We start from the raw sequence: 26,200 nt of genomic DNA, 5'->3' as shown, positions 1-26,200 counted from the left end.
CATGCATTGAAAGCAAAGTATGGGCCTATTTGGTTCTGGGGAAGCAACCGCCGTAACAAGCAAGCCACAACTCGCTTTTTTGTGAATGCAAAACCTTTTTTCTTTTTTTTTCCACATTTCCTCCTGCTGTTGAAGCCCAGTGCAACGCTGGAATCTCACCAACCGCGTGCATGTACATCAAACAAGGGCATTATCTCCAGGTAGTAGCCCTCATTCCCGCGAGCCACATTAACAATCAACAAATATTGAACAAGCCTAATAATTGGCATTACCTATAGCCTACGTCCTAACCGGTAAATTTACAAATTCTTACACACCCCTCTATTTTTTGTTTTTTTTTGAGACGGCAGCCCTCCATCCTTCCGCTCCGTGAAGGTGGTATACCATTAGCATCCCGCTCCGTGAATGCCACTCCAGCCTTCCGCTCCATGAAGGTGGAACACCGACCACTGGCATCCCGCTCCGTGAATGCCTCTGTGGCTACTGCCGCTCCGTGCAGCATTCTGCCGCCTCCTCCCACCCCTGGCCTTGCGGGCCAGGTTATTTCTTATGCCAGGCCTTCATTGGGCCACCCCCCATGCTTAGCATATATCCATCCCCATGCTTTCCCCCTATGCAAAGTCCTTGGTGCTCCGCTCCTCCCTTTCCCCCGACACCAAAACTTCCCTCCTATGCAGCGACAAATCTCCTTATGCACTGGTGAGGACCCTGCGTCCGCTACTTTTCGTGGCTGTGACAACTCCCCCCCCCCCCCCCCCCACAACAAGTCCTATAATTTGGGCTTCAAGGGCTGCTGCTTCTCCCTTTTGCTGCAACAGGTCTAAGGCGATCTCTAGCTCAGCCTTTCTGCGCACTTCTGCGGCGGCTGTGGCAGCAGCGGCTTACTGTTGTTCTTCTATTCTGAGCCCTTCTATCTTGAGGTCTGCTGCTTGTTAGGCATAGTGTATGCGAGCCTCTTCATTCACGACCTCTAGACTTGATGGATCCACAGTGTTTATCCCACGCCCCTTTGAAGTCCTTCACAGTTCTGGTCTTCACCACTTCCTCCGGAAGGGCATTCCAGGCATCCACCACGCTCTCCGTGAAGAAATACTTCCTGACATTGGTTCTTAGTCTTCCTCCCTGGAGCCTCAGCTCGTGACCTCTGGTTCTTCTGATATTTTTCTGACGGAAAAGGTTTGTCGTTGTCTTTGGATCGTTAAAACCTTTCAAGTATCTGAAAGTCTGAATCATATCACCCCTGCTCCTCCTTTCTTCCAGGGTGTACATATTTAGATTCTTCAATCTCTCCTCATGTGTCATTCGAGGAAGACCCTCCACCTTTCTGGTCGCCCTTCTTTGTACCGCTTTCAACTTGTCTCTGTCTCTTGGTAGATACGGTCTCCAGAACTGAACACAGTACTCCAGGTGAGACCTCACCAAGGACCTGTACAAGGGGATAATCACTTCCCTTTTCTTACTCGATATTCCTCTCTCTATGCAGCCCAGCATTCTTCTGGCTTTTGCTATCGCCTTCTCACATTGTTTCGCAGACTTCATATCATTAGACACTATCACCCCCAAGGTCTCTCTCCTGCTCCTTGCACATCAACCTTCCCCCCCATCGAATACAGTTCATTCGGATTTCCACTCCCCATATGCATGACTTGGCACTTCTTGGCATTGAATCTCAGCTGTCATATCTTTGACCACTCTTCCAGCTTCCTTAAATCCCGTCTCATTCTCTCCACTCCTTCCGGCGTGTCTACTCTGTTGCAGATCTTAGTGTCGTCTGCAAAAAGACAAACCTTACCTTCTATCCTGTCCGCAATGTCGCTCACAAATATATTGAACAGGACCGGTCCCAACACCGATCCTTGCGGTACACCGCTTAAAACCGCTCTCTCTTCAGGGAGAGTTCCATTTACCATCACACATTAGTAGTATAATGGGTACACGATCAATCAAACTGATTGACAGGTGAGATAAGGATGACAGCAGCCAATCAGCGTTCACTTCCAGTCTAAGCCCCGCCCACGCCCCACTCCCCATAGAAGTGAAGGGCGTAGCCACGCCCCCTCCTGCCTCATCCCGCCCTCGACCACGCCCCACAGACCCCACCACTTCCGCCACAGGCCCCACCCCTTCTGCCCCGGCCCCGCCCAGACCCCACCCCTGACCCCATCGATGCCCCTCCCCTCCCAATAGAAGTGAATGGGGAGCCCCTCCCACACCCCACCCCCAAACCGCCCCCCATGATGTCACGGATGGCCCCGCCCACACACCAACCCCAAGCCACACCCCCTGTGACGTAGCGGGTATGACATCACCGGAAGTCCACCCCACACCCGCCCCCCAAAAACACACCCCCTAAAACGTCATCAGAAAGGGTCCTGTCGCTTTTTTAATGATGTCAGAATTAATGGACTCTGGTTGTTTTTGATGATTTCACCGGAAGTACAATACAAAAGTCCTGAAATATGCGCTCCTAGAACCTCCTGATTCCTTTTAATGATGTCGGAGCCGGAAGTATGCTTTTAGGAGGCAGGAAAACTGCAGGAAATATGCTTTTTTCTAGCCACTCTGTTTTTAAAAAAAACAAACAAAATACAAGCTGTTAGGAGGCAGAAAAACTGTGGCTCATTCTGTTGACAAGGATTTGGTTTTTTTAAAACAAGTGATTGAAGCTACCTGTGGTGAATTGCATGAACTGCAGGATCAAACTTTGCAAAAGACAGGTTTGTTTGTTTTTGCAAAGACTAGGGACCGGAGTAGTTTATGGGTACGCTGTCACTCAAACCCCCAAGCCAAACCCCCCAGTGATGTCACCAGAAGCCCAAGCCCACCCCTCCAAGCCCTTGCTGTAGATAGGCATGCCCCAATAAAAAAAGTTACCAGAGAGCAGGCAGGAAGCTGTGACTCATTCTGTACACAGAGACAGGGAGAATCTCTCCCCCCACACCCCCCTCCCTCCGCCCCTCTCTGCCTCAATCCTCCCAGCCAGCCTAAAATCTGTGCAGAGGATAATTGAAAGCAGTGGGGGGTATAGGTTTGCAAATGGTAAACCACAAGGCTTTAGTTTTGTTTTAAAAAAAACAGACTTCTGTATTTTACAGCCATATAAAAAAAGAAGAATGCACCAGCGGATCTTAAAGAAAATTTATAATGAGCCAGGAAATACCGGCAGTTTTGGTGGTATAACACCTCTTTTGCAGGCAGCTAAAGCATGTATGCCGTCTCTGACCAAGAAACAAGTGATTGATTGGCTTACAGAACAAGATGCTTATTCTTTACACAAACCTGCTAGGGTACGATTTAAAAGAAATAAAACCATAGTGCCAGATGTGGATTGGCAATGGCAAGCAGATCTGGTTGACATTACCGCCTTGTCTGGTTATAACAGAGGCTACAAATACATTTTGACGGTGATAGATATTTTGTCAAAATACGCATGGGCTGTGACCCTAAAAACAAAAACAGGTCGTGAAGTGGCCGAGGCCTTTGAAAATATATTTAAAGGTGGTCGTGTTCCCAACAAAATACAAACAGACAGAGGTAAAGAGTTTTTAAACAGATCTGTGAAGAGTTTGTTAAAATACAGGGGCATTCATCATTTTGTGACCAACAACGATGTTAAGGCAGCAGTTGTGGAGAGATTTAACAGGACTTTAAAATCCAAAATGTGGCGATACTTTACAGCGCGCAACACTTTTCGCTATGAAGATGTGCTTCCGGCTTTTATGAACAGTTACAATCACAGTTTTCACAGAACAATACAGGCCCGCCCCATCGATGTAACAACCTCAAAATCACTGCGGTTCTGGAAAGTAATCTACGGCAATAACAACAAACATGAAACTGCTAAGCCTTTTTTAAAAAAAAGGGGATCATGTTAGACTGTCAAAAACTAAAGGGAAATTTGAAAAAGGTTATGAACAAACATGGACAGATGAGATATTTATAATAACTGACGTCTTAAGCAGGGGACAGAAAACAGTGTACAAGATACAAGATTATGGTGAGGAAACCATTCAAGGTTCTTTTTATCCTGAAGAATTACAGAAAGTCAGCCCTCAACCATAGAAGGTGTAGTTATTGGGCGCGAAATAGCCAGCGAAAAGGGCCTTACCTTTCCGCTGTGCGCGCCGTCCTCGCGGAGTCGGCCCCGGTGACGCCCCCGACTCCTCCTCTTCCGGGGCCGACTCCGCCCCGATTTCAGTAACGCAGGCCTGCGCTACTTTCGCTAGCTATCGCAGGCTTGCGCTAACAGCGCAAGCCTGCGATAGCTTTGGAAAATGAGGCCCTAAGTCAAGTATAGTTTCTTCTCTAGTGGGTTCCATTACCATTTGTTTGAATAAAGCTACTTGCATGGCATCCACTAACGCTCTACTATTTTTAGATTCTGCAGATGGGATTTTCCAGTCTACATCTGGTATATTAAAGTCACCAACTATCACCACTTCTCCCTTCTTTCCTATCTTTTGGATGTCTTCAACTAGATCTCTGTCCAGCTCTTCCTTTTGGTTTGGAGACCTGTAAACCACTCCAATATAAATGGATGCTCCATCATCTTTTTTTAGGTTGACCCATAGTGCTTCTTCATTGCCGAATCTTCCTTGCAGCTCAGTTGCTTGGATATTGTTTCTGACATAAAGAGCCACACCTTCCCCTTTTCTATCCACTCTGTCCTTCCTTAACAAGTTATAGCAAGTTGTAATATCTGTTAACTTTAATCTGTAGGTACCGTTCCATGTAAAGGCTCCGCCTATTAGTTCTTAGTTAACTGTAAACCGATACGATGTGCAAACGGTTGTCGGTATATAAAAAAATGTTAAATAAATAAATAAATAGCCTGGTATTGCTGTATCCCAATCATGAGATTCTGTGAACCATATCTCTGTGATAGCAACAATGTCCAAATTCGCCTCCACCATTAGGGCTTGCAGATCTGGGATTTTATTTCCCAAACTATGAGCATTTGTGGTCATAGCTTTCCAGGTTTTCTCATTAAGGTTATTGCTTTTCCTGGACTCCTTATGAGACTTTAGTTGAGATTTGTTATTCACTTCACTCATTCTTTTTGCAGTTGTGCCACTGCTGACAGAGTCATCCATCTCAATGAGCTTTTTCTTTTGGTTATGGATCTTAAATTTCTGCATGCATTGGGTTTTTTTTCTCTTTTCTGGTAACACTTCTGTTTTTCTCAAGAACTTCTTCAGTTTTTAATATAGAGAAGGGTTTTTTTTCCTTGTTGCACTTGATACAGTGTGTGTCTCATTGTCACAGGTCTAATTCTACCAGAGTCCACTGTAATCCTGGTTTTTAATGAATTCCTTAATGTCCTGATTGAGTGTGTGTGTGGGGGGGGGGGGGTATACTTGTGGGCTGCCCATCTGTCAAGAATGGGTGACTGTAGGTCACATGTGTTATCCTACCTGAGCCTACTGTATCTCTCTTTTTTCTTGACTCCTGGTTTTTTTGTGATAATGGGGAATTATTTTCTGAATAATGTAATGTGGGTGTAATTCTCTTTATTGAAGCTAATTGAGCTTTAACCTCAGTCAGCTCCTTTTTCAAGGAAGACAGTTGTTCACAAATGGGGCAAGCTCTAAGTTTCCAGATGCTTTCCCTCAGAAGAAAGGCTCCACAACAGTTACATTGGATAGTCCTCATTTTGGTAAATTATTTGATTGTTAACATCTAAGGAAATACCAATGTACTAATTTATCTTGATGCTAATCTTAAGTTCGGCATCTACATAAGAAAAACAAACCTAGGGGTGGGTGGGTAGAGGGGTAGGGTTGGAGGGTGTCAAATAGTTTAAACCTAGGTCAATCTGATTAGAGCAGGACACTTCCTGGAACTTTATTAGTCCTTTAGCTATTAAATGATCCCACAGCACTTATGTGCCAATATTAAACAGATTATTAAAACAGCTATACAATAAGAGAAATGCAGGTTTACTGAATCTTAAAGCAAACAATTAGCAAGGAACCAAACCAAATAATATACAATAACCAGACCTAGAGAAAGGTATAATTTAAGCACAGAGCAGTATTTCTACACAGAGAACCTAGATATAATGAAGCACAGAGCACTATTAAAGTAGGAATAATGAAAAAAAAAAGCAGTTTTTGTTTTTTAGGGTTTTTTTCACAGAGAGAGCACAGATTATGAAACAGAGCTCTAGTAGAGAAGGGAAAATGGAAAACACAGCAGTTTTGGTTTTTTTTACATAGAGAGCACAGAAACTATGAAACAGAGCACTAGTAGAGAAGAGATAATTGAGAAGCACAGAGTAGTATTTTTGCACAGAAACTACTACTATATAATAATTTCAAATTTTAACACTCTGGCTTATCTGCACTGGAACTGTAGATTCCTCTCTTGGGCTGTGGTTTTACCCGAGTAAATACTTTTTTAAAATCAGGCCTTAGTCAACTTGACACCACTGACGTTTGATCATGTAAAGCATTCCTTAATCCACTGTGTCACCAAAGCTTTAAATGCTGCTTCACCCTTCTAAACTATCAAACAAAACAGATGATCTTACTTCTTAAGTAATTTGTGACCTTGAGATACCTTAAGAGAACTATGCACACATCTAGACTATGAAACAACTTGTACTGAGGATCCAAGATGGCCGATCAGTAGTTGGCAGTGTTTGCACCTCTCTCGGACTGATTGCTTTATTCTATTTTCTTGTTTCTCTTTTTACCTGTTAAAAGTCATAAGAGAAAGCCTAAGACTGGAGATATCCCCGCGGTCCATCCAAAGCCTCCTCTCACAGGTCCGATGGACACCCATGTTGTCAGTAACCAATTTATGCCGGGGAATTCGCCATTAGAGAGTGAGGGAGGGGAATATGAGCTCCCCTCTGCCCAAGGTTGCTTGTCACTGCTTAGCCAGGCTCAGAGAATGTCACCGGATAATCCCACCACTGCTCAAACCTCCCGAGAGCCATCAGGTGTGTCTGCAAATGTAGTAGTTGAGCCAACGAAGCCCACGGGGAATGGTGCGGAGGGTTCTTCAATGGCGAGGCCAGGAAGTGATCTAAGACCCCCGGGTGAAGAAATAGTTGGACTTGGAAGACTGGGGAGAGACGGAGTTTTCGAAGTTGGCAATATGAGTGAGTCTCAACCTTTGTTTCAGCCATCTTTTTCAGTGAGTAGACCTTCTTCTTTTCCCTTGAAGCAATTTGGGATGTCATTGTGGATCTCAGTAATTCATTATCCCATCAACTTTCTCCTCTTATTCAAAATTATACTGGGTTGGAACTTGGAACAACGAAGTCAGGCTTTAACCAACACTACTACTGATTTGGCACAGTTTGCTTCAGTTTAGTTTAGAAATTAATGCTGTTAAAACCACTTAAGAGGCTATTATGAAAATAAATTTAATTTATGCTTTGAAAATGGAAAATTTTGAAAATATTGTCAGAGGCAAGAAACTTAGGTTCATAAATTTTCCCAAATTTCCTTCAGTATCTCCAAGACAGATGTTTAGGAGGTATCTTATTGAGATCCTTCATGTTCCTGAGAAAGCTATTCCTCCAGTTTCTAAAATATTTTACTCAACATCTTGCAAGAGGAATTCTGATGCAGTACAAAGTAATGCATATGTCTCTTTGGAAGCTTCTGATCGTGTTACATTGGGAACACTGAGAGGAGAGAATCACCTTGCTGGTGGCTGAAAGGAATCAGTAAGTTTTTGCTTGGGACATTGTCTTTTTCAAACGTATTGGGGCAAAGTTAACTATTTGGGAAAGCAAATGTTGCTTACCTGTAACAGGTGTTCTCACAGGACAGCAGGATGTTAGTCCTCACATATGGTTGACGTCACAGGACGGAGCCCAATCACGGAAAACTTCTGTCAAAGTTTCTAAAACTTTGACTGGCCCCTACTGGGCATGCCCAGCATGGCACCAACCCTGCAGCCAGCAGGGGTCCCCCTTCAGTCTTGTTTTGAAAGCTACAGGTAGTGCCGAAAAATAAAATAAAACGAACCCAACACCGCGGGGCGGCGGGCGAGTTTTGTGAGGACTAACATCCTGCTGTCCTGTGAGAACACCTGTTACAGGTAAGCAACATTTGCTTTCTAACAAGACAAGCAGGATGGTAGTCCTCACATATGGGTGAGTACCGAGCTGAGGATGTCAGAACATGCACCAAATGTACCCAACGGCGTGCAACAGGCACAACAACTGGGGTGGAATTTGGTAGAGGGCATCCGGAACCCTATCGGGTAGGCGGAAGGGTGTTGGTACGTCACGTTGGAAAAAGGTTACGGAGGACAGATTGGCCGAAGATGGAATCCTGTCTTCCAGCTTTGTCCAAGCAATAGTGGGCTGCGAAAGTATGGAGTGAGCTCCAGGTAGCAGCTCTGCAAATGTCAGGAAGCGGCACCGATTGTAGGTGTGCTACTGAAGTCGCCATGGCCCTCACAGAGTGTGCTTTAACACGGTCTTGAAAAGGAATGCCTACTTGCTGATAGCAAAAAGATATGCAGTCCGCAAGCCAGGAGGAAAGAGCCTGGTTACCCACAGGTTGCCCTAATTTGTTTGGATGGAAAGAGACGAACAATTGAGTGCTTTCCCTGTGGGCAGCTGTACGATCTAGGTAGAATGCTAGATCCCATTTACAGTCAAGGGTATGCAGAGCCTGTTCTACTGGATTGGCATGGGGCCTGGGAAAAAAGTTAGGTAGTATGATGGAAAATCCGAAACTACCTTAGGTAAGAATTTAGGGTGAGTGCGCTTAGTGTAAGGCGGATAGGTAACTAGGGCCTACAATTCACTAATTCTGCGAGCTCAAGTGATAGCCAAAAGGAAAATCACTTTCCATTTAAGATATAGAAGTTCACAAGAGTAAAGAGGCTCGAATGGTGGTTTCATGAGCCAACCCAGAACCAGATTAAGATCACAAGAAGGGGCCAGAGGACGTAGCGGAGGCTTGATGTGGAGCAAGCCCTTCAAAAAATGTGTGACAAGGGGTTGTACTGATATAGGGACATCCCCGACACCTTTATGGAAGGCGGCTACCGCACTGACATGCATTCTGATGGAAGAAGTCTTAAGACCTGACTCTGATAGATGCCAGAGATAGTCCAGGAACTGCGGGATTGGACAGGAAAAGGGGTCAAGGGACTGAGAAGAGCACCATAACGAGAACCTTTTCCATTTGTAAGAGTAAGCTTTTCTCGTGGAAGGCTTCCGTGAGGCAATCAAGACATGGGAAACTGGTTCAGAAAGGTTAAGTGGCTGAAGGATTAACCTTTCAACATCCATGCCATCAGGGACAAGACTGGAAGATTGGGATGGTGTAGGCACCCGTCGTTTTGAGTGATTGGAAGCGGGTCTTTTCCCAAGGGAATGTGCCTGCGGATGGAGAGATGCTGAAGTATTGGAAACCACACTTGGTGTGGCCAGTGAGGTGCTAGCAGGATCATGGTTCCCTTGTCCTGATGTAACTTCACGAGAGTCTTCAAGAGAAGAGGAAGTGGAGGGAATGCGTAGAGCAGACCGGTTGCCCATGAGAGGGAGAATGCGTCTCTGAGTTGAGAGAGTTTGCTGCGAATGAGAGAGCAGTAGTTCTCCACTTTGTGGTTTTGTGGGGATGCAAAGAGGTCTATCCGAGGATATCCCCATTGTCGGAAGGTGGTTTTCGCTACTGAGGGGTTGAGAGACCATTCATGTGGTTGAAAGACGCGACTCAGCTTGTCTGCCAGCACATTGTCCACTCCCGGCATCCAGGTGGCCCCGAGGTACATCGAATGGGAGAGAGCTTCCGCCCAAATCTGCGCAGCTTCCTGACACAGAAGGAGGGAGCCTGTGCCTCCCTGCTTGTTGATGTACCATATGACCACCTGGTTGTCCATCTGAATCAGGATGACTTGATTTGAGAGGTGATCCTGAAATGCCCTGAGAGCGTATCTGATTGCTTGAAGCTCCAGGAAATTTATTTGGTGTTTGGCTTCCTCTGGAGACCAAGAGCCTTGTGTCTGCAGACCGGCTACGTGGGCTCCCCACCCGAGGTTGGAAGTGTCGGTGGTGAGAATGATTTGAGGATTTGGAATCTGGAAGGGCAAGCCTTGGAGGAGATTGGTCTGATTTTTCCACTAGGCGAGAGACAGACGGAGTGAATTGGTGACGTGGACAACAGTCAACAGAGGCTGAATGGATTGAATCCATTGAGACCTCAGAGTCCAGTGCATGAGTCTCATGGCCAAGCGGGCCTTTGGTGTGACATGGTCGGAGGACGCCATGTGTCCCAGGATGACGAAAAATTGCCATGCAATCGCATAATGTTGAGACTGCAGCTGGTGAGCGAGAGACACAAGAGTCAGTGCTCGTTGTCGAGGCAGGAAAGCCTTTGCCTGTAAGGTGTCCAAGTCTGCCCCAATGAACGATAAGGTTTGAGATGGAACTAAGTAGGATTTGTCATAATTGACGAGAAATCTAAATGAAATTAGAGTGCGTAAGGTTAGATTGAGGGACGACAGAACAGCTTGCTGAGTGGGAGCCCTGATTAACCAATCGTCCAGGTAGGGCTAGACGTGAACACCTTGGGTCCTGAGGAAGTCTGCGACGACTACGAGGCATTTTGTAAAGACTCGTGGTGCAGACGCTAGGCCGAATGGAATCACTCAGTATTGATAGTGCTTGGGGGCCTACTAGAAACCTCAGGTATTTGAGATGTGATGGAGTTATCGCAATATGAGTGTATGCGTCCTGGAGATCTAGAGAGCAGAGCCAGTCTCCTCTTTGTAGAAGAGGTAGAAGCGAGCCCAAGGTGACCATCTTGAAATTTTCTCGCTGGAGGTACTTGTTGAGGGCCCATAGGTCCAGGATGGGACAGACGCCTCTCGACTTTTTGGAGATTAGGAAGTACCGGGAATAGAACCCTAGGCCTTGCTGAGAGTATGGAACGGGTTCTATTGCTTTGGACTGGAGAAGGAGGGAGACCTCTTGATCCAGAAGATTGGAGTGTTCGGATGTTCTCCACGTCGGTAGAGTTGGGAAGTCCGGTGGCAAGGAGAGAAAGTTCAGATGGTAACCCTGAGCAATGATTGCTAATACCCATTGGTCAGAGGTGATTGAGTGCCATATGTTGTGAAAGTGGCACAATCGACCTCCTACTGGTATGTGAGGCAGAGGAATCTGGCTACTGCTCTCTAATTGAAAGTCAAAAACCTGAAGCAGGTCCTGGTTGAGGAGCTGTTTGTGGCTTTTGCTTACATGTTTGACGAGACTTTTTGATAAGGTCTCATGGCACGGGATCTGGATGGTGGCGGGTAGGATTTCTTCAGGCGGAAGAAAGACTTCTTAGAGTCCTTTCTGAAGGGCTGTTTTGAAGAGAAGTTGGAAGGCATCAGAGAGAGCTGTCTTAAGGTCTCATGATGATCCTTTAGTTCTGCCACCGTCCGTTGAATCTGTTCACCAAACAGATTATCTCCGACGCAAGGCATGTCGGATAACCTGTCCTGTACCTTGGGGCGAAGGTCAGAAAACTTGAGCTAGGCCCATATTCTCGCCAAAATAGCAGCTGCAGACACTCTAGTGGAAGTGTCAAAAATGTCATAAGATGTTCTAATCTCATGCTTGCCTGCCTCAAAGCCCTTGTTTACTAGGGTTTGTAATTGTTCTTGAAATTGCGGAGGCAGGGAGTCTGAGAAGTCCTGTATCTGCTTAAAAATGACCCTATTATACTGAGTCATATAAAGCTGATAGGCAGCAATTCAGGAGATGAGCATGGACCCTTGGAAGACTTGGCGACCAATGTTGTCTAGGAACTTTTGTTCCTTGCCAGGGGAAACAGAAGAGTGAGGCTTTGATCTCTTCTGTGCAGACTCCACTACAACAGAGTGGTGATCAAGCTGGGATTTTTGAAAACCTGGGGCTGACTGTACCAAATAGGTAGTGTCAGCTTTCCTGTGTGCTGGAGCAATGGAGCCAGGATGTTCCCAGTTCTTCTTGAGGAGATCGAGAAGGACCTGATGGATGGGAATAGAGGTGATTACCTTGGGAGCATCCAGGAATTTGAGCAACTCCATCATCTGGTGCCTATCATCCTGTTCCGTCTATAATTGGAAGGGAACCAATTCAGACATTTCCTTCACAAAGTTTATAAAGGAGAGGTCCTCTGGAGGAGAACGCTTCCTACTTTCAGTGGGAGAAGGTGGTGAAGGTATATCGGTGTCTGTCGAGGTATCATCACCCCAAGTATCATAAGGATCAGTATGTGTCCCTCTAGGAGCTAGAGGGGGACAGGGTGGTGGGAAACCTGAAGGTCCCGGTACAGGCTCCGAAGGAATTGGAGGAATTAGGAGGGGCACCGATGACGGCATCGAAAGCATCGGCACAGGCATGGAAGGCATCGATGGATGGCTAGGTGGCACCGATGGACGCATGGGCACAGATGGTTGGATCGGTGGTGAGGGACGATTCGGCATCGATTGCTGAAGCAGAACACCCGATGAAGGGATGCGGAACGGTGTTTCTCCTCCTGATGACATTGTAAGTGGAGAGGGCAGCGGAGCCATTGGAAACCCGGGATCCATCAGTGGAAAAGCGGCCATGAGCGCTTCCATCCTGGAGAGCAGCAGTCGAAGATCGGTTCCTCAGTCGGTACCGGTGTTGGTGCCGGAGGAACCTGAAGTCGTTGCATCGCCTTGTCGATGGCCTCCTGAACCATCCAGTCCAGTTCTTGAAGAACTGGAGCAAGCAGCCCCAGCTCCGGAACAGAAGAAGTAGGCAGAGGCATAGCTGGAGGGTCCACCGTTAAAGGCGGAGTTGCGGCTCCTGATCCCCTGTCAGGTAAGGGTTGCCACAGTGACCTGGTCACAGAAACGGGCGTTGCCTTTTCTGGATGGCGTTTCTTCGACAGCAGCTCGGACGATGGCGAGGTTGATGACTTCGTTCTCTCGATGGCCTGAGACTTACAGTGTCGATGGCGATGTTTGTCCCTGTGATCCCCTCGGTCCTGAGGGGAAGTAGAGGGTGTCGATGGCCAAGAAGTTGTCGACGGCGGGCAGTCACTGGCCGGTGGACGATGCTGTCTCGAAGTTGACTGTGCCGGCTCTGATGATGTCGATGCGATGGACGGAGTCGGGGTTTGAGAACGGAAGAGAAGTTCAATCTTCTCTATTCTGGCCTTGCGACCTTTTAGTGTCATTAGGGCACATTTGGTGCAGGTCAAGACATCGTGCTCGAGTCCTAGACACATTACACAGACTTTATGGGGGTCTGTGATAGACATGGTACGAGTACAATCCGGGCACCGACGGAACCCCGACGCCATGGCAAAAAATCGAGCCTCGGTACGGTCGACGGCCAGTAAACCGCGAGGGCCAAACTCGACGGTAATTGATGGAAAACAGGTAAAAACTTACCGGAGTATCGCGGTCTGAAAAAAGTTAGAGGAGGGACCCCTGTGGGGCAAATAAACTTTTAGTAATTCCGTAAGGAAAATTCCTGTTAGGAATCTCTTCAGAGCTCCTATACCACAAGGCTACTGCTGCGTGGAGAAAAGAAGACTGAAGGGGGACCCCTGCTGGCTGCAGGGTTAGTGCCATGCTAGGCATGCCCAGTAGGGGCCAGTCAAAGTTCTGGAAACTTTGACAGAAGTTTTCCGTGATTGGGCTCCATCCTGATGATGTCACCCTTAAGTGAGGACTACCATCCTGCTTGTCCTGTGAGAATTCATCTTTCACTGTGTACATTTTCATCTTTCACTGTGTACACTGTGTACATTTTCACTGTGTACACTGTGTACATTTTCAGACCTATTAGTAAAAATTCAGACCTATTAGTAAAAATTTGTAACCTGCATTAAAATCATCCATTGTACCTGAAGACTGGAGGATAGCAAATGTAACCCCAATATTTAAAAAGGGCTCCAGGGGTGATCCGGGAAACTACAGACCGGTTAGCCTGACTTCAGTGCCAGGAAAAATAGTGGAAAGTGTTCTAAACATCAAAATCATAGAACATATAGAAAGGAATGGTTTAATGGAACAAAGTCAGCATGGCTTTACCCAGGGCAAGTCTTGCCTCACAAATCTGCTTCACTTTTTTGAAGGAGTTAATGAACATGTGGATAAAGATGAACCGGTAGATATAATATACTTGGATTTTCAGAAGGCGTTTGACAAAGTTCCTCATGAGAGGCTTCTAGGAAAAGTAAAAAGTCATGGAATAGGTGGCGATGTCCTTTCGTGGATTGCAAACTGGCTAAAAGACAGGAAACAGAGAGTAGGATTAAATGGACAATTTTCTCAGTGGAAGGGAGTGGGCAGTGGAGTGTCTCAGGGATCTGTATTAGGACCCTTACTTTTCAATATATTTATAAATGATCTGGAAAGAAATACGATGAGTGAGATAATCAAATTTGCAGATGACACAAAATTGTTCAGAGTAGTTAAATCACAAGCAGATTGTGATAAATTGCAGGAAGACCTTGTGAGACTGGAAAATTGGGCATCCAAATGGCAGATGAAATTTAATGTGGATAAGTGCAAGATGATGCATATAGGGAAAAATAACCCATGCTATAATTACACAATGTTGGGTTCCATATTAGGTGCTAGAACCCAAGAAAGAGATCTAGGTGTCATAGCGGATAACACATTGAAATCATCGGTTCAGTGTGCTGCGGCAGTCAAAAAAGCAAACAGAATGTTGGGAATTATTAGAAAGAGAATGGTGAATAAAACGGAAAATGTCATAATGCCTCTATATCGCTCCATGGTGAGACCGCACCTTGAATATTGTGTACAATTCTGGTCGCCGCATCTCAAAAAAGATATAATTGCGATGGAGAAGGTACAGAGAAGGGCTACCAAAATGCTAAGGGGAATGGAACAGCTCCCCTATGAGGAAAGACTAAAGAGGTTAGGACTTTTCAGCTTGGAGAAGAGACGACTGAGGGGGGATATGATAAAGATGTTTAAAATCATGAGAGGTCTAGAACGGGTAGATGTGAATCGGTTATTTACTCTTTCGGATAGTAGAAAGACTAGGGGGCACTCCATGAAGTTAGCATGGGGCACATTTAAAACTAATCGGAGACAGCTCTTTTTTACTCAATGCACAATTAAACTCTGGAATTTGTTGCCAGAGGATGTGGTTAGTGCAGTTAGTATAGCTGTGTTTAAAAAAGGATTGGATAAGTTCTTGGAGGAGAAGTCCATTACCTGCTTTTAAGATCACACAGGGGTAGATTTTAGATATTTGCGCGATCGCGTACTTTTGTTCGCGCACCAGGCACGAACAAACGTACGCTGGATTTTATAAGATATGTGCGTAGCCGCGCGTATCTTATAAAATCCGGGGTCGGCGCACGCAAGGGGGTGCACATTTGTGCAACCTGCGCAAGCCGAGCCCAGCACACGCTGCCTGTTCACTCCGAGGCCGCTCCGAAATCGGAGCGGCCTTGGAGGGAACTTTCCTTCGCCCTCCCCCCACCTTCCCCTCCCTTCCCCTACCTAACCCATCTCCCCAGCCCTATCTAACCCCCCCTAACTTTGCGCGCGCCGGCCGGCAGCCCCGCTCCGTCCTCTGGTCCCGGGGGCTGGTCCGGAGGCCTCGACCACGCCCCCGGGCCGGCGCCACGCCCCCGAAACGCCGCGGCACGCCCCCGAAACACCGCGTCGTTTCGGGAACGCCCCAGACACGCCCCCTCCCGCCCCTTTTCGAAAGCCCCGGGACTTACGCGCGTCCCAGGGCTTTACGCGCGCCGGCTGCCTATGCAAAATAGGCGCGCTGGCGCGCAGGCCTTTTAAAATCCACCCCTTAGAGAATAGCCACTGCCATTAGCAATGGTAACATGGAATAGACTTAGTTTTTGGGTACTTGCCAGGTTCTTATGGCCTGGATTGGCCACTGTTGGAAACAGGATTATGGGCTTGATGGACCCTTGGTCTGACCCAGTTTTGCATTTTCTTATCTTATGTTAAAATATCCTTATTTTGGTGACTTTGTTACATGTGCAATAACTGCACTCTCGATTATATTGGATAAAACCAGGGGCGGATTGGCCTATCAGGGGATCGGGCATCCCCCGGTGGGCCGATCTCTCCAGTCATGTGGTCTGCTGTGCGTGGCCATGACAGAGCCGCGCTCGGCAGACCACGTGAAGTGTCCTGGGCCGGCCTTGGCAGCGAATACCCGGGCCAGTCCGACATCGTGAGTCCGCTGCTGGATAAAACCATTATTCCCTAGTGCCTGGAGTAGAAAGGAACATAACAGATGCCAAATACATTTCATAATAACAATAATAATAATTAAAAGAATAATTTCCCTTTTATTCTATCTCTAAATACCCCTTTCTCTCTGCATCCTTTTAATGTATAATTCTTTACAGTTTTAGACACACTGAAGCTCTAATGCAATATATAACTTGCTTGTTCAACCAAGCAATATTATTCTTATTTCATTTTCCATATCATTAAAGCAAGTCACAAATGCACAGTTAGTACAATAAAAAGGAATCATTTACATCTTGTTGATCTTTATTTTTATATTTTTTAAGTTCAAAATCATAAATAAAACACATGTACAACCGAATCTAACTCATTCTAAATCTCACTTATACAGGGCCGGATTTTCAAAATGTTATGCGTGCCGGACCTATTTTCAAAAGGCCCGGCGACGCACATAATGCCCTGTGGCTTGCTAAAAGGGGCGGTCCGGGGCGGGGGGCGGAGCAAGAGGCTCCCAGCACAGCCTCCATTTGCAGCTCAGACGGCGCACGCAACTTACTTCAGGGCTGAAGTAAATTTGAGAATAAAAGAAAAAAGCAGAAGAAGGTAGGGGGGAAAGGGCGGGGGAGGTATGGGAAGGGAAGGGAAGGTGGTGTGGGAGAGTAGGGAATGGAGAAGGCTGTGCGGCTCAGCGCGGACTCGGCGTGCACAAGGTACACAATTGTGTACCCCCTTGCACGCGCCGACCCCCAATTTTATAACATGCACGCGCAAATTATAAAATCATATGTCCATGTGCGCGTGCCGGGTAGCACGCGCACATGGACGTGCATGCTCATGCCTTAAAATCTATACCATAATGTGAGATAATACTATATATCCATCATAAAATCTATACATTTACATGTGTGCAAAAATAGCTTACATAGAAATAGCCGATTGGTTCATTCAATCGTTTATAAAGTTGCCGTGCCCATAATATTTTTCCTGCAACAGGTGGCATATCTCGGGCAAGAGGGGGGTCATCTTTATAGGCCTGGTAAAGCTAAATGAAAAATAAACTTCAGGTTAGTATTAAGTTTGTAAATATGCAAAATGATTTAAACTCTAGGGAGAACAATTATCAAATTTTACTGGGTAACTAAGTGGGTAATTTTTAGAACTATCTGCATTGGGACAAAATCCCAGTGAACTAATTTGGAAAGAGAAAGTATGTGAATAATTTCACTTTTAAACTTGCCATGGGTACAAAGTAGCTGTAGACATTTATTTATTGAAAGGATTTCTATGCCACTTGCTGGCATAAGTATGGAAAAAATGTATATTTACCTGACAATTTCCTTTCCTGTAGTCCTGCTAGACCAGTCCAGGACAATTGGACTATATTCCCTCTTCCAGCAGATGGAGGCAAATCATATGACTTTTTCTATGACATCATCATTATTTACATGTGATGCAGGACTGTTAAAGCCATGTCAAGGCAGTTTATTAAACTTAAAAAAAAATCGACCATATATTAAAGCTTATAATTAAAGATTTTTTCCAAACTTTTCTGGACTGGTGAAACAGGACTAAAAGAAAGGAAATTATCTGGTAAGTATAAATTTCTCCTTCCTTTGTCATCCTGCTACACCAGTCCAAAATGATTGGAAAGTAACAAAGCCCAATTATTCTGGAAAGCAACATCTTCTTTCATGAGAACATCCAATCTATGTTGTTTTGTAAAAGAATGTAAAGAACACCACATCACAACTTTACAAAATATTTATAGAATGTAAGCCTGCTGAAGAGGATCTCTTGTAAAATGGGCTCTAATAATTTTTGGAGGCTGTCTGCCCTTTAACATGTATCCTGAAGATATTGTTTCATAAGAACATAAGAATATGCCATACTGGGTCAGACCAAGGATCCATCAAGCCCAGTATTCTGTTTCCAACAGTGGCCAATCCAAGCCATAAGAACCTGGCAAGTACCCAAAAAACTAAGTCTATTCCATATTACCGTTGCTAGTAATAGCAGTGGCTATTTTCCTTAATCCACCTTGCTAAGTTTGCTTTTGATGTTAATTCATCTTTAAGTGGCCCTGTATAAAAAACAAATAATTTATCTGATTCACAAAATTAGTTTGTAATTTCTAAATATTTGATAAAGATATGTTGTACATCCAGATACCTCAAACATTTATTTTTCCCTTCACATTTATTTATTTATTTATTTTACAAATATTTATATCCCGCGCCCTCCAAACTTCGGGGTAGGTTACAAAGTCGCCAAGACCCCACTCCATCCCTTTTGTCTAACTACAAGTCCGCCCTACACAAATACCGTACGGCTATCCTTAAAACTAAAAAATACTTTTATGCCATCAGAATACTTGACCTACAATTTAATGCTAAAGCTCTCTTAACATATGTCGCCGAGCTCACCAAGGCTCCCAATCCCACCCCGACAGACTCCGACACGCAATCTAAATGTGATAAACTCACCCTCCACTTCAGCGAAAAAATCTCTAAACTCATACAGCGCTTTCCCTCTACATCCCTCTACATCCCAGCCATCCACACCCCTCACAACTACCTCACACATCTCCTTTAACACCTTTGAACTGACCTCTTCTGCTGAAACTGAAACGATACTAAAGAAAATGAGACCGGCTCGACACCCCTCTAACACTATCCCCACCAAAGCCCTGCTATCTATCCCCAGCATCATAGCAAAACCTATTGCTGATATAATTAACTGTTCTCTGTCCTCAGGAATTATATCTGATCTCCTCAAGCAAGCCACCTATTTAAGAAGCCCAAGCTCGACCCTAATGACCTCTCCAATTTCCGACCCATCTCTAACCTTCCATTTCTATCTAAAGTACTTGAAAAAGTAGTCAACACTCAGCTTTCTGACCATGTTGAAAAACATAACATCCTCTTCCCTTCCCAATTCGGATTCCGAAAACTATACAACACTAAAACTCTCCTACTCTCCCTTACTGACACCATTCTAAAAGGTTTCGACAAAGGTCACTCGTAATTACTGGCACTACTTGACATTTCTTCCGCTTTCGACACAGTAAACCACAACATACTCCTAACACGTCTCAATGAAATTGGTATATCTGGTTACCCCTCCCCCCCCTCCAATGGTTCAAATCGTATCTCACCAATAGACTCTACAAAATTAAAATCGATGACCACTAGGGGGCATTCCATGAAGTTAGCATGGGGCACATTTAAAACTAATCGGAGAAAGTTCTTTTTTACTCAATGCACAATTAAACTCTGGAATTTGTTGCCAGAGGATGTGGTTAGTGCAGTTAGTATAGCTGTGTTTAAAAAAGGATTGGTTTAAAAAAGGATTGCCATTAGCAATGGTAACATGGAATAGACTTAGTTTTTGGGTACTTGCCAGGTTCTTATGGCCTAGATTGGCCACTGTTGGAAACAGGATGCTGGGCTTGATGGACCCTTGGTCTGACCCAGTATGGCATTTTCTTATGTTCTTATGATAAGTTAACTCTAGGGGTGTGCATTCGGTCCCTACGTATTGGCAATCCGCAACGGATGTGCCCATATTCGTTGTATTAGTGGGGAAGCAAAACGTATCACGATTCCCCACGAATACAATGAATTTTCGTTGAATTATTAGGCCGCCAATTTAAACAAGCCCCCCCCCCCCACCCTCCTGACCCCCCACTCGTGCCATCGGGTGCCAGTAATCAAAATGGCGCCGATAGCCTAGCCCTTACTATGTCACAGGGGCTACCGGTGCCATTGGTCAGCCCCTGTCACATGGTAGGAGCACAAGATGGCGCCGTTGGCCATGTGACAAGGGCTGACCAATGGCACCGGTAGCCCTTGTGACATAGTAGGGCAAAGGCTATCGGCGCCATTTTGAATACCGGAGCTGAGAATTTGAGTGCAGGGGATGGCTCCCGGAACCCCCGCTGGACCACCAGGGAGTTTTGGTAAGTCTTGGGGGGGTCAGGAGGGTGGGGGTTGTAGTAAATTTAATTTTAGCCAGGTAACAAATAGGATTAGACATATAACCGTATCGGGGTGCCATACATCCGAATGTAACGTATCTGCCCCTCGACGAATACATATCCAGAACGCAACGTATGGCGTCCCTCTGCACATCCCTAGTTAACCCCCAGATAGAGAAAAGCACCGTCAGCCCACTGCAATGGAAAGCCATGCCACCACCTTTCGCGTAGTATGTCAGGAAATGCCAGCGTGGAAGATTTTGCCCGGTTCAACCGGAGGCCTGAGAAAGCGCTGAAGGCTTCGAACAGATCTAAAAGGAGGGGCAGCGAGGACAGCGGATACATAAGGAAGACTAACAAATCATCCGCAAATGTGGCACATTTGAATATTTCATTACCGAACCGCACCCCCCGAATTCTAGTAGCAGCTTGTATAGCTCATAACAGAGGCTCTAATTGAAGAATAAAAAGCAGGGGAGACAGTGGACAGCCTTGACGGGTGCCGCGTAAGATAGAAAAGGGCTCGGATTGTTCTCCATTTACAATTAATGATGCTTGTGGGGGCTCATATAATAATTGAGTTGCTTTATAAAAGAATCCGTCAAATCCCATACGCCGTAGAATATAAAACATATATGTTCACTCCACCCAATTGAATGCTTTTTCAGCATCACAACTGATGGTGAGGTACAGAGTATGTGTTTCTTGGCACATTTCCATCGCCACCAACACTCGTTGAATATTAGAGAGGGCATACCGTCTACGAACAAAGCCCACCTGTTGAGGACTAGTGACGGCAAAAAAGGAGCCAAACAATCGGCCAAGACCTTTGCCAACAGCTTATGATCAAAATTAAGTAGCGAAATCAGACGGTAAGAATCAGGGGAAAGAGGGTCCTTCCCTGGCTTGGGGATAAGAGTTATATGGGCATGATTTGTCTGTTGGGGAAAGTTCCCAGTAGCAACGAGATTGGTGAATAAGAGCACAAGGGGTTGGGATACCCTACCAATGAGACATTTATAAAATTCGGCGGGATAGCCATCTGGTCCTGGAGCCTTCAAACGGTGGGATTTATGGATAGCCAATTTAAGCTCCTCCAGCATTATAGGAGAATTCAAAATTCGCTGTTGCTCTTCAGTAAGATGGGGCAGGTCTAAGGGATCACAAAATTTAGAACAAGCTTCTTCCGTACCACCTTCTGTGCAATATAATTTGCTATAATAATCGCGGAAGATACGCAAAATGGATTTTGTATTCGACTTAATGTGTCCAGTGTCATTCCGGAGTCCCACTATGAAATGGGAGGCCCTCGAGGATCTAATCAACTATGACATTAATTTGCCCGCTTTATTAATGTATTGATATAGGCGATGCTGATAATACAGGAGACTCTTATGTGCCCTCTGATGTAACAACGTGTTTAAAGCACTTTGAAAGGAATGGTAGGCCTCCCGCGCTGGACCTGTATTCACCTGAAGAAGGTGCATTTTAGCTTTCTGCAACTGTTTAGTGAGCTGAAGAACTCGCTTATCAAGCATGGCTCGCCAATGAGCAGTATAGGAGATAATATCCCCCCTCAAGACCGCCTTGGCCGTGTACCAAAATAGTATGGGCTGAGTTCTGTGTTCCTGATTTAATTTCTTATAATCAGACCATCTGTTATCCAAATATTGTTGAAACATCCGATCCTCACTGAGATAAAAAGGAAAGCGCCAGACCCTAGCAGAATGAGAAGGGGGTTGAAAAGCCAAATCTACCTACACTGGGGCATGGTCGGAAATGACAATATTCTCAATACCCGCTGCATATACTCGAGAAAAGGTATGACAACTAGTGAGAAAATAATCAATACGGGAGTAAGTAGCATGTGCATGAGAGAGATGCGTAAATTCTTTTACCCCCGGATTTAAGGTGCGCCACGTTTCAACCAAGTGGAGAGCATTCTCCAAGTAAGACAGACCCTTTCCCAGTCCCACATCCCACTGTCTATTCTGAGAAGCATCAAGACGCGTGTCTTTGATAGTGTTAAAATCTCCACCTACTATGATCGTATCTTCAATAAAAGGAAGCAAATGCTGGTAAAGAACTTGGAAAAATGTTGGGGAGAATATAGTAGGAGCATATAAATTGCAGAACACCACAGTCTGGTGATAGAGTTCTGTGATCAAGATAATGAAACGGCCTGCCGGGTCCTTAATTTCTTTACGCACTTGGATAGGTAAGTTTTTATGAAACATAATCGCCACGCCCGCCGACCGAGAAGTAGCTGAAGCATAGTAAACACTGGCCACCCAAAATTTACACAATTTAGCATGTTCAAGATCAGAGAGATGAGTTTCCTGAAGGAATCCCACATCCGTCTCTAGGTACCGCAGCCGGGTAAATATTTTAGAGCGTTTAATGGGAGCGTGAATGCCACACACATTCCAAGAAACTATACGTGTCTGTGAATTAGGTTGAGTCAAATATCAGAGACATATAAAGCAGATTTTTCACCTGAGATCGAGCTGGAGCCCTCCCAGCTGAGGCATCCACTCGAGATATGAGAGACCATGTCAACAAATGATTCAAGTACATAGTATGCATGCCAAAACACAAAAGCAACTTCCTTCTCAGGAACCAGTACCCCCCCCCCCCCCCCCCCCCCCTTCCCACATGTTTCCTCATCAGAACCAGTTTCCTTCTCGGGAACCAGTACCCCCCCCCCCCCTCCACATGTTTCCTCCCCCTTCTATCCCTCCCACCCTCTTCCCCCTATAGAATTTTACCCGTACCCCCCCCCCCCCCAATGTGACTGTAATCATGAGATCACTCTCCTGTCTTCTTAGAGAAAGGAGATTGAGGAACTCCCCCCATCTTCATCCCAACCCCCATCCAGCCCCTAACCCCAAAAAACATGAGAAACACAGATAAATACAAACAGAACCAGTACGATCATAAATAAAGTATAACAATCGCTGTGTATAGACAAATAATGAACCCCACATTGCATACAGTATATTCAAGTAAACAAGATAACAATGCAATAATGGTAAGAATGGGGCACCTCCCAAGAGGAAGACCAGTCCCTAGCTGCAACCAGCTGAAGGGATCTTAGCCCTGGAAAGTAAGAAAAAAAATGTTATGACCAAGACTATAAGTGTCATATGTTTGAGAGAGCATCTAATATAAGAACTGGAAACCAATAACCTGCTCATAAGCTAATAAACCCCCTTGCCCTACCGAGGGATAAAGCAACCCGCAGAAATAATGCCCATATCCCCCTAAAATAAAAATCTAAATCAACAAGTGTGTATATTGGCCCCAAAAAAACACCAACAAACCAAAAAAAGGGTCGTGCCCATTGCAGGGTAACACCAAGTTTCCACATCCCCTTTCCACCCCTAATACTCAAGCTGGAAGTCCGAGTGTCCACCATCGAGGGTCCACGGGGTATGAGAGGATGGAGATGAAAAGAGAAAAGACCCCTCATTTAAAAAAAATAGAAAAAACAAAAAAGAATAATTCCCAATGTTCAGGCTGTATAGCACTGCACTCTGGAGCGATCAATCTCTAGGGGGATAACGCAAAATGGGAAAAAAGAAAAAAAACCCAACCCTAATAAAAAATACTAGAAGGGCCTCCGGATCCAACATAGCACCCCTTAGAAGCAAAAGGAAAAAATTAACTCCGGAGCCATCGGGCACATCCCTAAGTCAAGGGAGAGATATCTATCAAGGAGAAATAAGGGTAGTAGGGCACCAAGTAAAATGCAATAACACAAAAACAACAAAAACAAAAAAAATAAAAAACCCTCATAGGAACAGACACCGAAAAACTGTCCCAGGAGCCAGAACAGGTCCACTGACAAAATAGTTAGGTGGCGGGTGGCTCCAAGCCTGTCCTGGGAACAATGAGGACAACAAAAAAATAATTGGAGAGAGATAAAAAGAAAGAAGAAAAAGGCAGGTCATCAGTCCCAGTTCACATGCCAAAGTTGAAATCGATGGAGCTCACTCGTAGATCTTATTCATGGATAGAGTGAAGTTACATAAGCTTCAATCCACACCGCCCCAACAACCGATCACCCCATTCGCATTCAAATCAGGGCCACCGAATCTTGACCCCGGCACTCATTAACAAAGGTTTGCGCAGCTTCTGGGCTGTCCAACCATTTGGTTCCGGACGGGATGACTACGCGGAGATGCGCTAGATATATTATAGTAGCTCACAGGCCCATGTTGATGAGATGAGAGCAGTGGGGCGCCATGGCACGCCTTTGAGCAGCAACGCCCGTGGAGAAGTCCTGAAATAGAAGGACATTCTTCCCATCATGTAGAAGGGAACGACCCCCTCTTATGGCTCTCAATATGTCCATTTTATGGGCGTAGTTATGAAGTTTAGCGAGCACTGGTCTGGGTCTTGCAGCATTAGGCTGCCTGGGGCCTAGCCTATGCGCGTGCTCCACCCACAGGGGCCCGTGGATATCCGGGAGCTCCAATTGGTCTTGCAGCCATTTTTCTAAGAACGACGAGAGATCTTGGTCCCGGATCGTCTCTGGCAACCCTATTAATCGGACATTGGAGCGGCGAGAATGGTTCTCCAGGTCCTTGGCGTGCTGCACTTGTTGCGCCATCGAGGCTTGGAGAGCCGTAATATCCCATTGCGCAGCAGGCGGGCCATCCTGCAAATCTGAGACCCTACCTTCCACTTCCTCAAATCGGGCTTCATACCCATTAAGTGTTTGGGTCAGTTCCGATAACTTGTCTGCTATTGTCTTTAATTCCTGGCCAATTACTGCTGCCACTGCACTTTTGATCGTCTCTAGGTCTGATAAAGATTTAGAAGGCGCGGGCAGCGCAGTTTCAGGAGAAGATGGTGGATCATGACTGTGAGTTTTGTCCTTCTCGTTAAGAATCATGCACGTCGTCATTACTGTACCTGATTTGCCGTCAACAAGCAAATAATGGCACTTGCAGATTTTGCGGGGTCCAAAGCCGGTTTTGGGCTATAGATGAGGCTGGATGGGGAGGCGAAGCACGGAGCAGGGGAAACCTACATCCATCTCCCACGCTATCTCACGTGATCTCCAAGAGTACTACTTTAAACTTAACACTTTGAAAAAACTCAGACCTCTCCTCCACCTTAGCGATTTCCGTATGGTACTTCAATCCACTATTCTCTCCAAATTAGACTATTGTAATTCCCTCCTACTTGGTCTACCCAAAGCCATTATTAAACCCCTTTAATTCCTTCAGAATGCTGCCGCCAGAATATTCACTAACACGCAAAATTGACCACATCACCCCTATCCTCAAAGATCTTCATTGGCTCCCCATCTACCACCGCATAACATAAAAAACACTCACTATCATACATAAAACCCTCCACATCCAGAACATGCACTGGTTGAAAGACTCTAGTCATTTCCACTCGTCTAATAGACCTATCAGATCATCATATAAAGGCACCCTTCACACTCCCTCTCCGAAACATTTCCACCTCAACTCCACAAAAGAGCGTGCCATATCCATTGCAGCCCCTTATGCCTGAAACTCCATGCCACCTGAACGCAGACAGGAGCAATGCACACAGAAATTAAAAAACACAAAACTCAAAACATGGCTATTTAAGCAAGCGTACCCTTAACCACTGCGTATCTTAATCTTTCCATGGCTTACACCCTCTAATGTAATTGCCATCCACACCCTTTTACTTCTCCCCCAGAACTAGATTCTTTTCCCTAGATCTTGAAATTCTTCCCCTTAGTTCTTTAAACCCCCTCCTAAGAGATTGAAACATGAAATCTGTATAATTTTTTTACTGCTGCCATTCCTTCATATTGTTATGCCTGTTACTTTCTCAACTCAGAGTTTCCTAAGCCCTTGTTTTATGTAACTGATTATTCTCCGTTGTTGCCCTTGTTTCGATGTAAACCGACACGATATCCCTACAAATGTCGGTAAAGAAAAACCTTAAATAAATAAATAAATAAATACATAAATAATGAAATTTAAGTAATGAAATTAAGATCAAACTTAAAACACGATATAAAATATAATA

General features: G+C 45.3%; 1 protein-coding gene across 1 annotated transcript in view; it reads right to left on the bottom strand.

The window, feature by feature from the left end:
* Nucleotides 1–26,200, bottom strand: part of DNAH8 (dynein axonemal heavy chain 8) — a 1,926,251-nt gene that overhangs the window by 1,418,804 nt on the left and 481,247 nt on the right. The window contains 1 exon segment of the mRNA XM_029592920.1: nt 17,105–17,224. Within this exon segment, the coding sequence (XP_029448780.1) occupies nt 17,105–17,224 (120 nt within the window).

The sequence above is a fragment of the Rhinatrema bivittatum genome, chromosome 3, assembly GCF_901001135.1.
Source record: "Rhinatrema bivittatum chromosome 3, aRhiBiv1.1, whole genome shotgun sequence".
Classification (NCBI taxonomy): Eukaryota; Metazoa; Chordata; class Amphibia; order Gymnophiona; family Rhinatrematidae; genus Rhinatrema; species Rhinatrema bivittatum.
This window is presented reverse-complemented; position numbering and strand designations above follow the sequence as displayed.